This window comes from Sus scrofa, chromosome 1 (genome assembly GCF_054392235.1).
Source record: "Sus scrofa isolate SSC_HxYL_T2T_F1_AM1 chromosome 1, Sscrofa_HxYL_maternal_Yorkshire_Landrace_v2.0, whole genome shotgun sequence".
Taxonomy (NCBI): Eukaryota; Metazoa; Chordata; class Mammalia; order Artiodactyla; family Suidae; genus Sus; species Sus scrofa.
The window spans coordinates 29761020-29772842 of record NC_139383.1 but is presented as its reverse complement, the minus strand read 5'-3'; the positions used below and the strand labels follow the sequence as shown (position 1 = coordinate 29772842).

At 46.4% G+C, this 11823-nt stretch overlaps 1 protein-coding gene across 8 annotated transcripts in view; it reads right to left on the bottom strand.

Annotated features, from left to right (window-relative positions):
* Positions 1–1047: 1047 nt before the first annotated feature.
* The window catches only part of SGK1 (serum/glucocorticoid regulated kinase 1), a 128257-nt gene continuing 117481 nt past the window's right edge, over positions 1048–11823 (bottom strand). For 3 of the 8 annotated variants that reach the window (XM_021078492.2, XM_005652668.4, XM_085002338.1), the window contains 11 exons: positions 6443–6518; positions 5912–5987; positions 5396–5500; positions 5208–5291; positions 4961–5092; positions 4584–4696; positions 4107–4230; positions 3558–3653; positions 2926–3081; positions 2731–2820; positions 1048–2274 (listed from right to left, as the gene is read on the bottom strand). In XM_021078492.2, the coding sequence (XP_020934151.1) occupies positions 2107–2274; positions 2731–2820; positions 2926–3081; positions 3558–3653; positions 4107–4230; positions 4584–4696; positions 4961–5092; positions 5208–5291; positions 5396–5500; positions 5912–5987; positions 6443–6518 (1220 nt within the window). In that variant the 3' untranslated portion in view covers positions 1048–2106. 8 annotated transcript variants of the gene reach the window in all.

Here is an 11823-nt window from a genome sequence, read left to right as displayed (position 1 = left end):
TTGCTTTTCAGGGCTGTACCTGTGGCATAAGGAAGTTCCCAGGCTAGGGGTCAAATTCGAGCTGCAGCTGCTGGCCTATAGCCACAGCAATGTGGGATCCAAGCTGCATCTGCAACCTATACCACAGCTCACAGAAATGACCCACTGCATGAGGCCAGGGATAGAACCCACATCTTCTTGGATACCAGTCAGGTTCGTAACCTGCTGGGCCAGAGTGGCAACTCCTGGGGACATAACCATTTAAGACAAACATTCTCACCCTCTTTGGTGGCTTTCTCCTATACTTGCAGACTGCTATCTTGCTTTCCTTTTCAACTAACTTCTTTATTAAAAAAAAAAGTCTGCCTTTCCATCATGCTCTGTAAAGGCAGAGATTTGTCTGTTTTGTTCATTGCTTTATCAGAACAGAACCTGGCGCACAGTAGGCACTCAAGTATTTGTTGAAAGAATTACCTGTTACTACAGACAAAGTCAAATGTCGGGACAAATGGCCAACTTCATGGGGCAGGCAATAAATATCGGAAACATTACCCCATGGCTGTCCTTGTGAGACAGGTAAATTGACGAGCATTTGTTTGGATGGACTGATGGAAAATGATTGACATAAAATGCTTCTAAGAAGCCCCCAAATAAAAATCAGCTTTAAGACCATCTCACTCTCTCCTGGAGTCAGAAGCTGATGCTATTGGATGAAGCAAACCACTGAGCTGGAAATTCCAGCAGCATTTCCCTTGCTTTAAATTGTATTATTTTTTTGCTTTTTAGGGCTGAATGTGTCCCATATGGAAGTTCCCAGGCTAGGGGTCAAATCGGAGCTGCAGTTGCCAGCCTATGCCACAGCCACAGCAATGAGGGATCCGAGCAGAGTCTGTGACCTACACCACAACTGACAGCACTGAGTGAGGCCTGGTATTGAACCGGCATCCTCATGGATACTAGTCGGGTTCTTTAGTGCTGAGCCACAGTGGGAACTCCTGGTTTTAAATTTTAAACGGATCCCCTTTTGCTCCCTTAAAGGAAATATATAAAATAAGACACATGACACAATTTCTGTAAATATTTTTCAAGGTTTTATTGCAAACCGAAGTTGGTTTATCACACACACAAAAAAGTGTGTGTTGGGAGGGGGGAGGAATTGTACATATTATAACCATGTTAATTACAGTACATTAAAATGGTGGTTTACATTACAAATAAGCCTGTAAGTTTAAATATACTAGTGTTATAACCCAATGTACAGACTGTCTTTATACAATACATACAATTATCAGGAATGCCAAAAAAAAAAACAAAAACAAAAACATAAATAATGCCCGTTTTACAGGTGACATTTTAAACAATGAAAACACCAGGCTCTGACTGACAACTGGGGCATTGGTCCATAAAAACCCTTTCTAAAAATAGAAATATTTGTAGCAGCAATGCTTTCTTTAAGCATCTGGATACAAGTCGTTGCAAGACCATTTACCATAAATTTTAGTTATTAACTATATCTTACAAAAAAAAAAAGTCTCCACATAAATTTATCTTCCAAATATGGAAGAAACAAACAATGTCCCACGTTGTAGTGTCCTGCAAGTGTCACATTGATGCTCAGAGCTGAGTCCTTCAGCAAGCACTCCACACGCACACAGGGCTGATCACACAGGAAGTCCACGAGGAGCAACAGGGAACGGACACACGCGGCCATAGGAAAAAGCTTTGGAGCGAAGACGATCTCATCAGAAAAGGCACATTTCGTTGAAGATTCGTGGCCCGGGACAGACCTTCCGAAGCTCCTTCTCAGAACAGCGTCCTCCTTCGAGCGCGACCCCTGGCCTCTGTCTTGGGCAGCCCTCCCTCTAACGCGCCTGCCAGAGTTAGCACCACAGTGGAAGGCAGGATAAAAATGCAAACCTCGCCAGCTCACTGAGGAGGATGTGCTCTTCAAGAAAAAGCTTCCAGCAAACTGTGCAATAATGACTGCCAAGGTGCGCAAGCTTCCAGGGATGTGCAAATTCTCTTTTAGGAGGTCCTGTCAGCTGGCGGCTCTGCCAAAAGGCTAACTGAAACGTTTCCTGAACCCACATGCGGTCCTTTGCAACCCACCCACCACCCTTGGACTGTTCAGAGGAAGGAGTCCACGGGAGGGGCGTAGGAGAAGCCCAGGAAGGCCTCGGCTGCTTCCTTGACGCTGGCGGTGAGGAGGATGCTGTCGGGGGACCGGCCAATGGAATTGGGGACCGGCTCTTCGGTGAACTCGGGGTCAAAGTGCCGCAGGTCGCTGGGTCCGCTCTGTGGCGGGAAAGAAAAGAAACCAGTTCAGGGTCAAGAGGTCCAGGTGGAGACGGCTGCAGGGAAATCCTCCTGCAGGCTTTAAATACTGGAGCTCAGATGTCTTTAGAGCACTCTGTGGAAAACTTCCACCCTAAGCAGCCAAAATCCAGAAGCCACACACAGTTTCAGCTATGAGGATACTGTTTACTTTTTGTCTTTTGATGCTCAAATTTATAAATGTGTGGAAAGGTTATATAAGCTGTCTTTGTTGGGACAAAATGTCTTTGTCGGGACAAAAGTTCTACTTTTCCTATAGGTAAAAGAATGACTTAGGAATATAACAGCTGCCAATTTATTCCCTGAGGAATTCCCACTCCTCCACCACCACCACTGATGACTTAAAGAAATGACCTTTGGGCCTCCCTGAACTGGGGAGAGAGAGAAAGAGAGAGAGAGACAGAGGGAAATACTCACCACATTTGGGTTAAAAGGGGGAGTAATCTTCTTATTAATGAGATCATCCCAGTTAATTACGGAGAAGAAGACATGATTCTTAATCTCCATCTGTTGAGAAAGAAACATGAATTTAGACGGGCGAAAATTCAAGCAGGGCAGTGAGGTCGAGCGCTCTCCCCAGGCAGCCCAGGAGAACAGGAAAAAATTACTCACAAAGTCATCCTTGGCACCCAGCCTCTTCGTCCTGTCCTTCTGCAGAAGGCCCTCCAGGACGTGTCTTGCAGAATTCGTAATATTTGGTTTCAACTGGAGGGGCTTGTTCAGAATGTTGTCGTACATCTCAGCTGTGTTTCGGCTGTAAAATGGAGGCTGAAAGAAGGGGGACAATTACTTAATACTTCATTGGAAGTTTTGTAGAGCACCCATGCCCAATAAAGACTTAAGCTGCAATAGATGAAGCTGCATTTGACTAAGTCTTTTCCATGATAGATTTTCTTTGCCTTGGATTTGTAGCTATCTATATTTCGCTACCTTATCAGGGAGCAGATACCAATAAGCCATGTTTCTCACTCTCACATAGGTTAAATGTGCCCAGACCTAGTAAAATGTGAATTTATGAAAGAAAAATCTTCTAGTTAAGGGTTTACCCTAAGATACCTATAACATCCTCAATACGTGTCTCTTTATCAGCATCTAATAAGCTTATTGATAAAAGGTAAGACACAACGATCAGGTTTGCAGAAGGGCCTGTGTGTCCAGATAAGTCTAGATTGTTAAAGACTACATTCTAGGGAGAAATTTATCAATCCATAGTGGTATTCCACGATTCTCAGCAGGCTACTCACCAGACCATACAGCATCTCATATAAGACGGCCCCCAGGCACCACCAGTCCACAGTCCTGTCATAAGGCTGCTTGTGAAGGACCTCAGGTGCAAGATACTGAAAGACAGACCAGAAAAAGAGAGTTTAGAGCCTGTGAAACCAGGCAATCCTAAGACCAGGCATGCACTTCAAAGGCCTGCAAGATCCGGGGTCTACTGGGAGGCTGGCTTTCTTTAGACTGCTTCCTGATAAAACTGCTAGCTTTGAGGCTGATTGGCCACTTATACGTCCTGACATTTACAAAGCTATTGGGCATCCCTCAGATAGCTTATGTGGGGATTTAGAAACCCTTATGTCACAGATCTTGCAAACAGCTAGTTTTAATTAAAGCAACGTGAGGCCTTGGAATTCCTCATGCCTCCAACAGCCAATGTGTTTTACTCACACTGAATTGCCCCCCGCCCCCCAAATCCAAGAGCAGTTGATTCTTTCAGTAGTTAAAAGCCTTAGGGCACTTCTCTCTTCCTGGCGGGGGTGGGGGTGCAGGCACCAAATCAAGAGTGCGCCTACCTCAGGTGTGCCGCAGAAGGTGGATGTCGTGCCGTTGTGTTCAATGTTCTCCTTGCAGAGTCCAAAGTCGGTAAGGACAATGTGTCCCTGTGAATCTAGCAAAATATTCTCTGGTTTTAAGTCTCTGTAAAAAAAAAGAATAGTCACATAAGTAAATTTCACTACATGAGCAACCCTCTGTAAAAGACCACTGCTGGGGCTGTTAGGCATTTCACATTCACTGGAGTTGTGAATATGAAAGGGAGTCCTTGTTCTGTTCATCTCCTCTGGATTAGGCACGATCCTCGCTGGCTAGTTCCCTAGTGGCACGGAGTCAAAGACAGCTCACATGCTCAGGGATCTGGGTTTAGGTAACCAAGCTGTGCCTTGACACAAATGATTTTAAGACCCCGTCAAAGGCTAGGTCAAAACCTAGGGCTATGTTATCTTCTGTCTCCTTTATGCACAGAAGGGAGCCTTAAGAGCTCTTCAGCTCACCTATAAACGATGTTCAGAGAGTGCAGGTAACCCAAGGCACTGGCTATTTCAGCAGCATAGAACCGAGCCCGTGGTTCCAGGAAGCATCGCTCCCTCTGGAGATGGTAGAACAACTGCAAGAGACAAAACAGAGTTAGCGAGAGCTGCCAAAGCCTGAGGACAATGCCTAGAATTAGTCTTGACATATATAGCTAAAGAGGACAATGGCAGGAAGCGGCCCTAAATAGTCTATTAACTATTTGAAAGCTGGCTAAAAGCAGGTTCAAAGGGAATGTTCATTCTGATAACTTTTCCCCCCACTGAGTATCTTTTCAACACTTTCCTCTCAGCAGGCTGCCCACAGACACCCAAGGTCACCTCCTAACACCTCTGCTCACCTCTCCACCGTTAATGTAGTCTAGGACAAAGTACAGTTTGTCAGCAGTCTGGAAAGAGAAATGAAGGCCCACCAGGAAAGGGTGTTTCACATTCTTCAGGAGAACATTCCGCTCCGACATAATGTGCTTTTCCTATGAAAAGGACAATGAAGAGTTAGTGGCAAATTGCAACTCGGCTCCAAAGATTCCAAGGTAAAGTCTGTGAATGTCTTATCTCCAACTTCCACCCACCAAGCCCAACTCATACCTCCTTCTTTTTCAGGATCGCCTTCTTTTGTAAAACTTTGACTGCATAGAATGCTTCTTCTGCTTTGTGTCTTGCTAGAAGAACCTGAAATTTAAATTAAAAGTCAATTTTGCTGGCCACATTCAGGGAGTATGTAAAATGAGCATACGAAGGACTGCAAATAATGAAAAATTCAGATGTGAAATTACCTTTCCAAAACTGCCCTTCCCAATCACTTTCAAGAAGTGAAAGTCAGACGGTTTAGCATGAGGATTGGAAGATGGGCCCAGGTTGATTTGCTGAGAAGGACTTGGCTGGAAAATAAAATGTTTTCTTTTAATAGCCTTGCTTCAAAGGAAGATTATCAGTTATACAGTACAGGCAATGTAAAGGAGAATACATCTACAGATGACTGAGGCAGGTCCCCATATATCTATAAACACATTCCAAACTACTTTTCATCTATACATGTGACTATCGTATGGAAATTGTACAGTCGTGCTATTGTTAAACAGAAAATACCCTTATGAAATATGCCTTTTAAAATACTCCACTGACTCATACTTAAGTGCTTACTTATGTCACTTGTTTGCCATGCACTAATGAGGCATTCCTGCCTTGACACTAACTTCTAGAAATGCTGTTTTAACTCAACAATGTAGGAAGACTTATATGACTCATTTACAAGATTTCTCCATTGATGCATCACAACAGAGGACACTTACAGGAGGAGAAGGGTTGGCATTCATAAGCTCAGGCTCCTGAGGTTGAGAGATTTTCAAAATGGACTGAACTTCAGAGCTGCAAAGAAAGGAAGAAGTTAGAACCTGCTCGCTCTCCACAAGGGGGCAGAACAACACCAACAGTGAATTTCTGGCTCAACTTTTCCGGAGAATTCAGTGTTTCAACTAAAAACATCCAAATCAACTACTCAGCTAAAGAAAATAATCGCCAAAGAAAAGAATAAACCCAGTTAACTACAGAGAGGACGGTTGTCCTTTGTGGAGAGAGGGGATTAATTAGGCACACATGAAAGTTTCCTCTTGAATTTCTAGAACAAGCCCAATCAGCTAATTAATTCTAATGTTTCAAATGTTTTAAATAATTAGAACCTAAAGAGAAAACGGACCCGCCCCCTCCCCCCCAGAAAGTCTTTAGCATCCTGATCCATATACTGATGAGAATGTGTCTTCACTACTGGTAAATGGAAAATTTTACTACTTATGTTTATTTTCCCAAATCGCCCCCCAACTTACTGTTTGCATGCATAGGAATTATTGGCAATCTTCTGAATAAAGTCGTTCAGGCCCATCCTTCTCTGTTTCATGAAAGCTGTGAATTAGAGAGGAGAAATACATGTTTAGACGGTATTGTAACATCCAACGCCACGCACACTAATCTGATCCGGGACTTTGCAAAATTTCCACTTCGCGAAACCTAGAAATCCAGCCGTATTCCTACACTCACCGATGAGAATTGCTACCATTCCCCTCATTCTGGAGTAAGTGAGTGTGTTCCTAGCAGCCTCGGTTTTCACTGTCATCGTCACAGAGAACAGGGAGTTGCTAGCGAAGGGAGACCAGCTCAGCCAACACTGCGCTCCCGCACTGCCACCGCCTTTATAAGCGTTTTGTCGCCGCGGGGGCGGGGCCCACGCAACAATGAGGAAGTGGCGCTGCCTGGCCCCGCCCCGGCCCCGCCCCCGGCTGCCTTGCGGCTCGACCGGCGGCGAAGCGGCTGGCTGCGGGCGGTTCCGCCCCCGGTCAGAGGACCATCCGCGAGCAGAAGAGGGGGGGGAAGCGGGGACCGCCTGGGGAGGGCCAGGCGCGGGGCTGTTATCGGCTTCCCTCGGCTCCCGAGCCGGAGAGAGGGAAACCGCAAAAGAAGGGGGTGGGGAGCGAGGGAGCGGCCGGAGTAATTTTCCACCTTTCTCATTTATTCCGCTCGGCGAGGAAATCAGAGTCTAGGCAAATCAGGAAATCTGAGCGCTTTCGGCTCGGTGCGCGGCGATCGGGGTGGCTCGGTGCCCGCTCTAGTTTCTCAAGCCCTTAGTTCGGATTCACCCCGAGCCCTGGCTCCGACCCTGACCCTCTCCCTTAATTCGCGCAGCAGCCTCCGCAGCGCTTGCCGGGCGGCTGTGCACCACCAACCCGGGTTATCTCTCCCGCGCAGGGCGGCAGCGCCGGGCGAGGGCAGCTCAGCGTGCCCTTATCTTCAGGGTCAGTGTGGGGCCAGGGCTCCCGGCCGGTTCCCCCGTTCCCGCCGCCCTCCTACCCCGGCCCCAGCCCGCCACCCTCAGTACAACCCCAAATACCCAGCCCCACTCGCCAGGTCCGAGCAACTAGTGGATGAGTGGGGGAGAAAAGTCCCCAGAGTGCCGGCAGCGGTCCTTACCTAGTCCGGTCAGAAGGAAGGACTCACTCCTTTTCTGCACCTCGGCCCTCTTTTTGTGGCGGGGCCGGAGCAGGGACTCGAGCCGGGTCCTGGCCAGTGCGCCCTGCATCTCCCCCATGGGCAGCGGCGGCGGGGCGCGCAGCGGGCGAGGGCGACAAGAGAACACTGACGTTTCCTTGAAGGAGCCGCCGTGACTCAGGCCGGGCAAGATTTCCTGCCCAGAGTCCCAAAACAAACAAATGGCCCTTGTGCACGGCCGAGCCGCTTCCGAAAACGCCTTTTTTGTGCTTTTGGCCAAAGCCAAGCAAGGCTGAAAAATCCCAGAACTTGGAAGAGGAGGAAGGAAGGAAAGAAAGAGGGAAGGGGGAGGGAGAGGTCAGGAATGTGGAGGGGAGGGGGCGGAAATAAAATTCGTCTCTGCACTAAAGTGGAAAAAAAAAATCTGCATTTCAGTCCCCCCCCCCAAGTAATCTTTGGGAACATTCTGTCCGTTGGGCATATGCTTTTTTTCCTTGCATTTTTAATCCCCGTCATGCCAAGAACACGTGAAGAGGTGGCAAGTTAGGGGACCGACCTGGCGTGACCCCGGGACGCCGCGGAGTCGGCAACTGGGCAGCTTCGACTCCCGAGGTTCCCTCTCCCACTCCCCCACCAGAAAACTCCGTGAGGCTGTATCCCATTGTCTTCAAATCCTTCAGTTTAGGCTCCTCTTCCCTGCCCCTCCTTCGGTTTATTTCAAGCAGGGCTGACCCAGGAGCCTTCTTAATAGTTTTCCACCTTGCTCTCTCAAGTCCCAGATAACTGTGACTCCTCAACTCCTCAAAGATTAGCCGGTGCCTCCGCTCCAGAAAGCAAAGGAGGGAGGGAAGCTCTGCAGAGCAGCGGTGCCATGCCTTCCAGTAACCCCGCCGCTGCGAGATGCTGGGAGCTGCAGTCTGACCGCTGGGGCCAGGACTCCAGCCAGCGCCGGCCGGCGAAGCCACGAGCGCAACGAATGGGCCAGGAGAGGAGAGAAGGCTGCAAGTGACTATATTTGCAGGGCCAGGTATCTGGCGCCTGTCAGTGCTGTCTGCAGTGGCTGCCCTGCCATGACCCCTTGCCGCCATCGGTCCTGCCATGTTAGAGGTGCCTACTGGATCTGATACACTCTGAAATACCAGCTGTCAAACCAAGAATAGCATCTGAAGCTGGTTTTTCTTTGGTTCTGGGCAGGAATTTATTTTGCAGGCACAACCATCTCATTTGTCCTAATGTGATCTGCAACCTCACTTGCTTCTTGGTTTGGTCAGTTACAACAGCCCCAAACTGACAGAAGAAAACACACATCCTCTCTCCTGGAGACTGGCTGGGAAATCTTGCTCTGCACCCATTCTTAAAAAAAACACTTACTATTGCCTGAAACTGATGTTCTAACCTAAAGCAAGGCTTAGGAAACTCCAAATCACAGTAACTGGTCTACTTCTGCTTCCTCTTGCATGAATTCTTATAGACCGTGACTTTGTTATTGCCACTGCCCCCCCACAGCCCATCTTCCACTTCAACTAGCTTAGCCCAGCCCTGCTCCCACTCAGTTTTTTCCCCTTTTGAGAGAGCCTATTTTTTTTGACGAATGCCCAGACACCCCAAACTGCACCAAAATTTCTGCCTGTTGGTTTTTTAAACATTAAATTAAGAAATCTTGATCAGTGACTCTCCCATCCTCCCCACCTCCTGTGCCTTCCCCATGCCAGGTAACCCACCCGTCCTCTGAAACATCTTTGTTTTACCCACTCCATCCAAATTATAGTAATAAAAGCAGACAAACCTTTCAAAGGGGATTTTATAGCTTCCTCTCTCATTCTTCAGGCTGCCTAGGATATGAAGTTTGGGGATTCCTTTCTGGAGGCTGGAGGTAGAGCTTAGTTATGGCTGGAGTAGCCTCCCTGCTATGTGCCTGATAGAACTGCAAGCTGAGATGACAAGTGAGCAGGAGTCAGAGGCGGCAGTTCCAGCTCTGTTAGGAACCCCACTTTATATAAAGGCAATTTACATACAGGAAGGGAGCAAGCTGCAAAGTTCAACACTGGGGTCATTTATTCCCTTCATTGCAACATCACCCAGAAAATTACAGTCATCAGTGTCCTGACTTTATTACACCCCCAGCAAGACACACAAGAAATGTAACTTGACTGATTATCATCACAAATCAGTCCAGAAAAATTCAAAACACATGCACAGGGTTCATTTTCTCAAAGACGCTCTGCCTGCATTCCAGGAGGAACATGGAATTTCAGTTAGAGGGCTCTGAGTGGAATAGAGACGAGGCACAGCCATATGATTTGTGGTTGGAACAGAAAAGCATCCTCTGCTGTGCTCTTTCCTCCCCCTACCCTAACGTTCAGCAGTTGGAGACGGACGGTCTGAGAAACTTATCATTTAATGGAGAGAATCAAGTTGTTGAGACTGGCTTTTCTTCCAACCGGATACCTGATGGGTGGAGCAGGCGCCCCCTGTTCTGTCCCAGCAACCTACTAAGACTTCCGAACAGGAAGGTGACACACGGCGGCGGGTGGATGGGGTGGGGGGAGGTAGGCGGGGGACTGTGTGTGACGCGCGCCTAACTCTGCACAGGCTTTAGGCTGTCCTGCGGCCGCTATTCAAATGCTTGATCTGTTCTTCCTTCCCGTCGCCAGTCTCTTTCTTTGGTCCACACAGTGCTCCTCCTGGGAGAAATCTGGCCCCTTCCTTCTTACTCCCCGGTGGTGAAGAGGCCAGAGTTGCGTCACCAGACTCTGCTTGTAAATACAATCTAGAGGGCGCTCGCGTTCTCCGGGAGAACGTTTACTGAATGCATGATTTCCCCCACTTCTCTCCTGGGGTTTAATCAGATCCAGATAATTCCTCCAGAGCACCTTGTGCAGTCAGAGAAAATATATAGACGGCTTGATATGAGATACGCTAATTACCTCCCCACTCCCCCAAGCCAATCATCTCATGCCTCCGACTGGGAAACTGCAATCAAAACTCTCAAATGGGAGTTATTCACCAAGATGTAATGTTTGCACCAAAACAAAACATTTTCCAATGCACGTGTATTCTAATACGAAAATCATTGGCTTTTCTACTTCGTTTCTCCTTAATGATCAACTATAAATACTACAACTTGAAAACTTTACTGATATATGATTCTTTCCATTTAATTTAAAGGCTCGGAAAACAAATTCCTGGTATTTTTCAACATGTTAGAGGAAATATGTTGAAAAACATAAGGACCTAACTTTTCCCCACAATGACAATGTTTTAATATCAATGTAAAATGAGATCAGGGTTCTACAAGTAGAAATTGATGTCAGAACACAATTTCTAAAATGATCTATCTTTGTTTCGGAAGCCTAAATATGAATATGTATAAATCTTAGGGATTTTTTTAATATCATGGTGTTTTTTCCGCATTTTAATACACCTACAAATGACAAACAGGCAAAATAACTAAGTTCTCTCTGGGGCTACTTATTTAATGTGTCAGCTATGATAGTCTTCATTCCTTAGATACAATATCTTCCACTGATAACAGGGCAATATAATTATTTTGTATTGCTCAAAGTGTCATAAATTCTAGAACAATCCTGTGCATGGCTTAGATTCCCATACTTATTGGTTTATTGGCTAATGCATATAAAATCCTTTCCCTGGAGCATCTCTAAAGAAAGGACATAGAAATGTCAGAAAACATAGCTATTACTCTAGGGAGCAATGAAATGGATCAGTTTTTGTTGAAGTTTGTCACCAAGTGCATGTCTTTTTTATAGTCCTCATCAAATAGAACACAATGATGGCCAATGAGCTTATTCAGGATGGCTATTATAGATAAGTAACTAGCAATGGTGGTTCAATAAACGTCTATTTATAGAACACAGATTCTATAGTGATTATTACCTTCCCTATTCATAATTGTCAAAATGACAGGCAGAAAGGAGTTAGGAATGCGATACAGTAGATAACTAAGAGAACACATTATCTACAATAATAGTGTTGAGTTATTAAAACCCACAAAACTACATGCTTTATTTATGTAGAGCTTATTTTTTTCCCCCAAGACAGTGGTTTTGATTAAACAAGACTATATGCTATAAGGATCTTGGAATGGGTTTGTTAAATACCATACATGTAGCTGTCTAGTCTGGAGACTAGCAAACAACATGGTCTCACCTGGTGAGGGCAGGTGGGGCTGAGCTGCAAAGGCAGACTGAGCCCTATTGTGAAG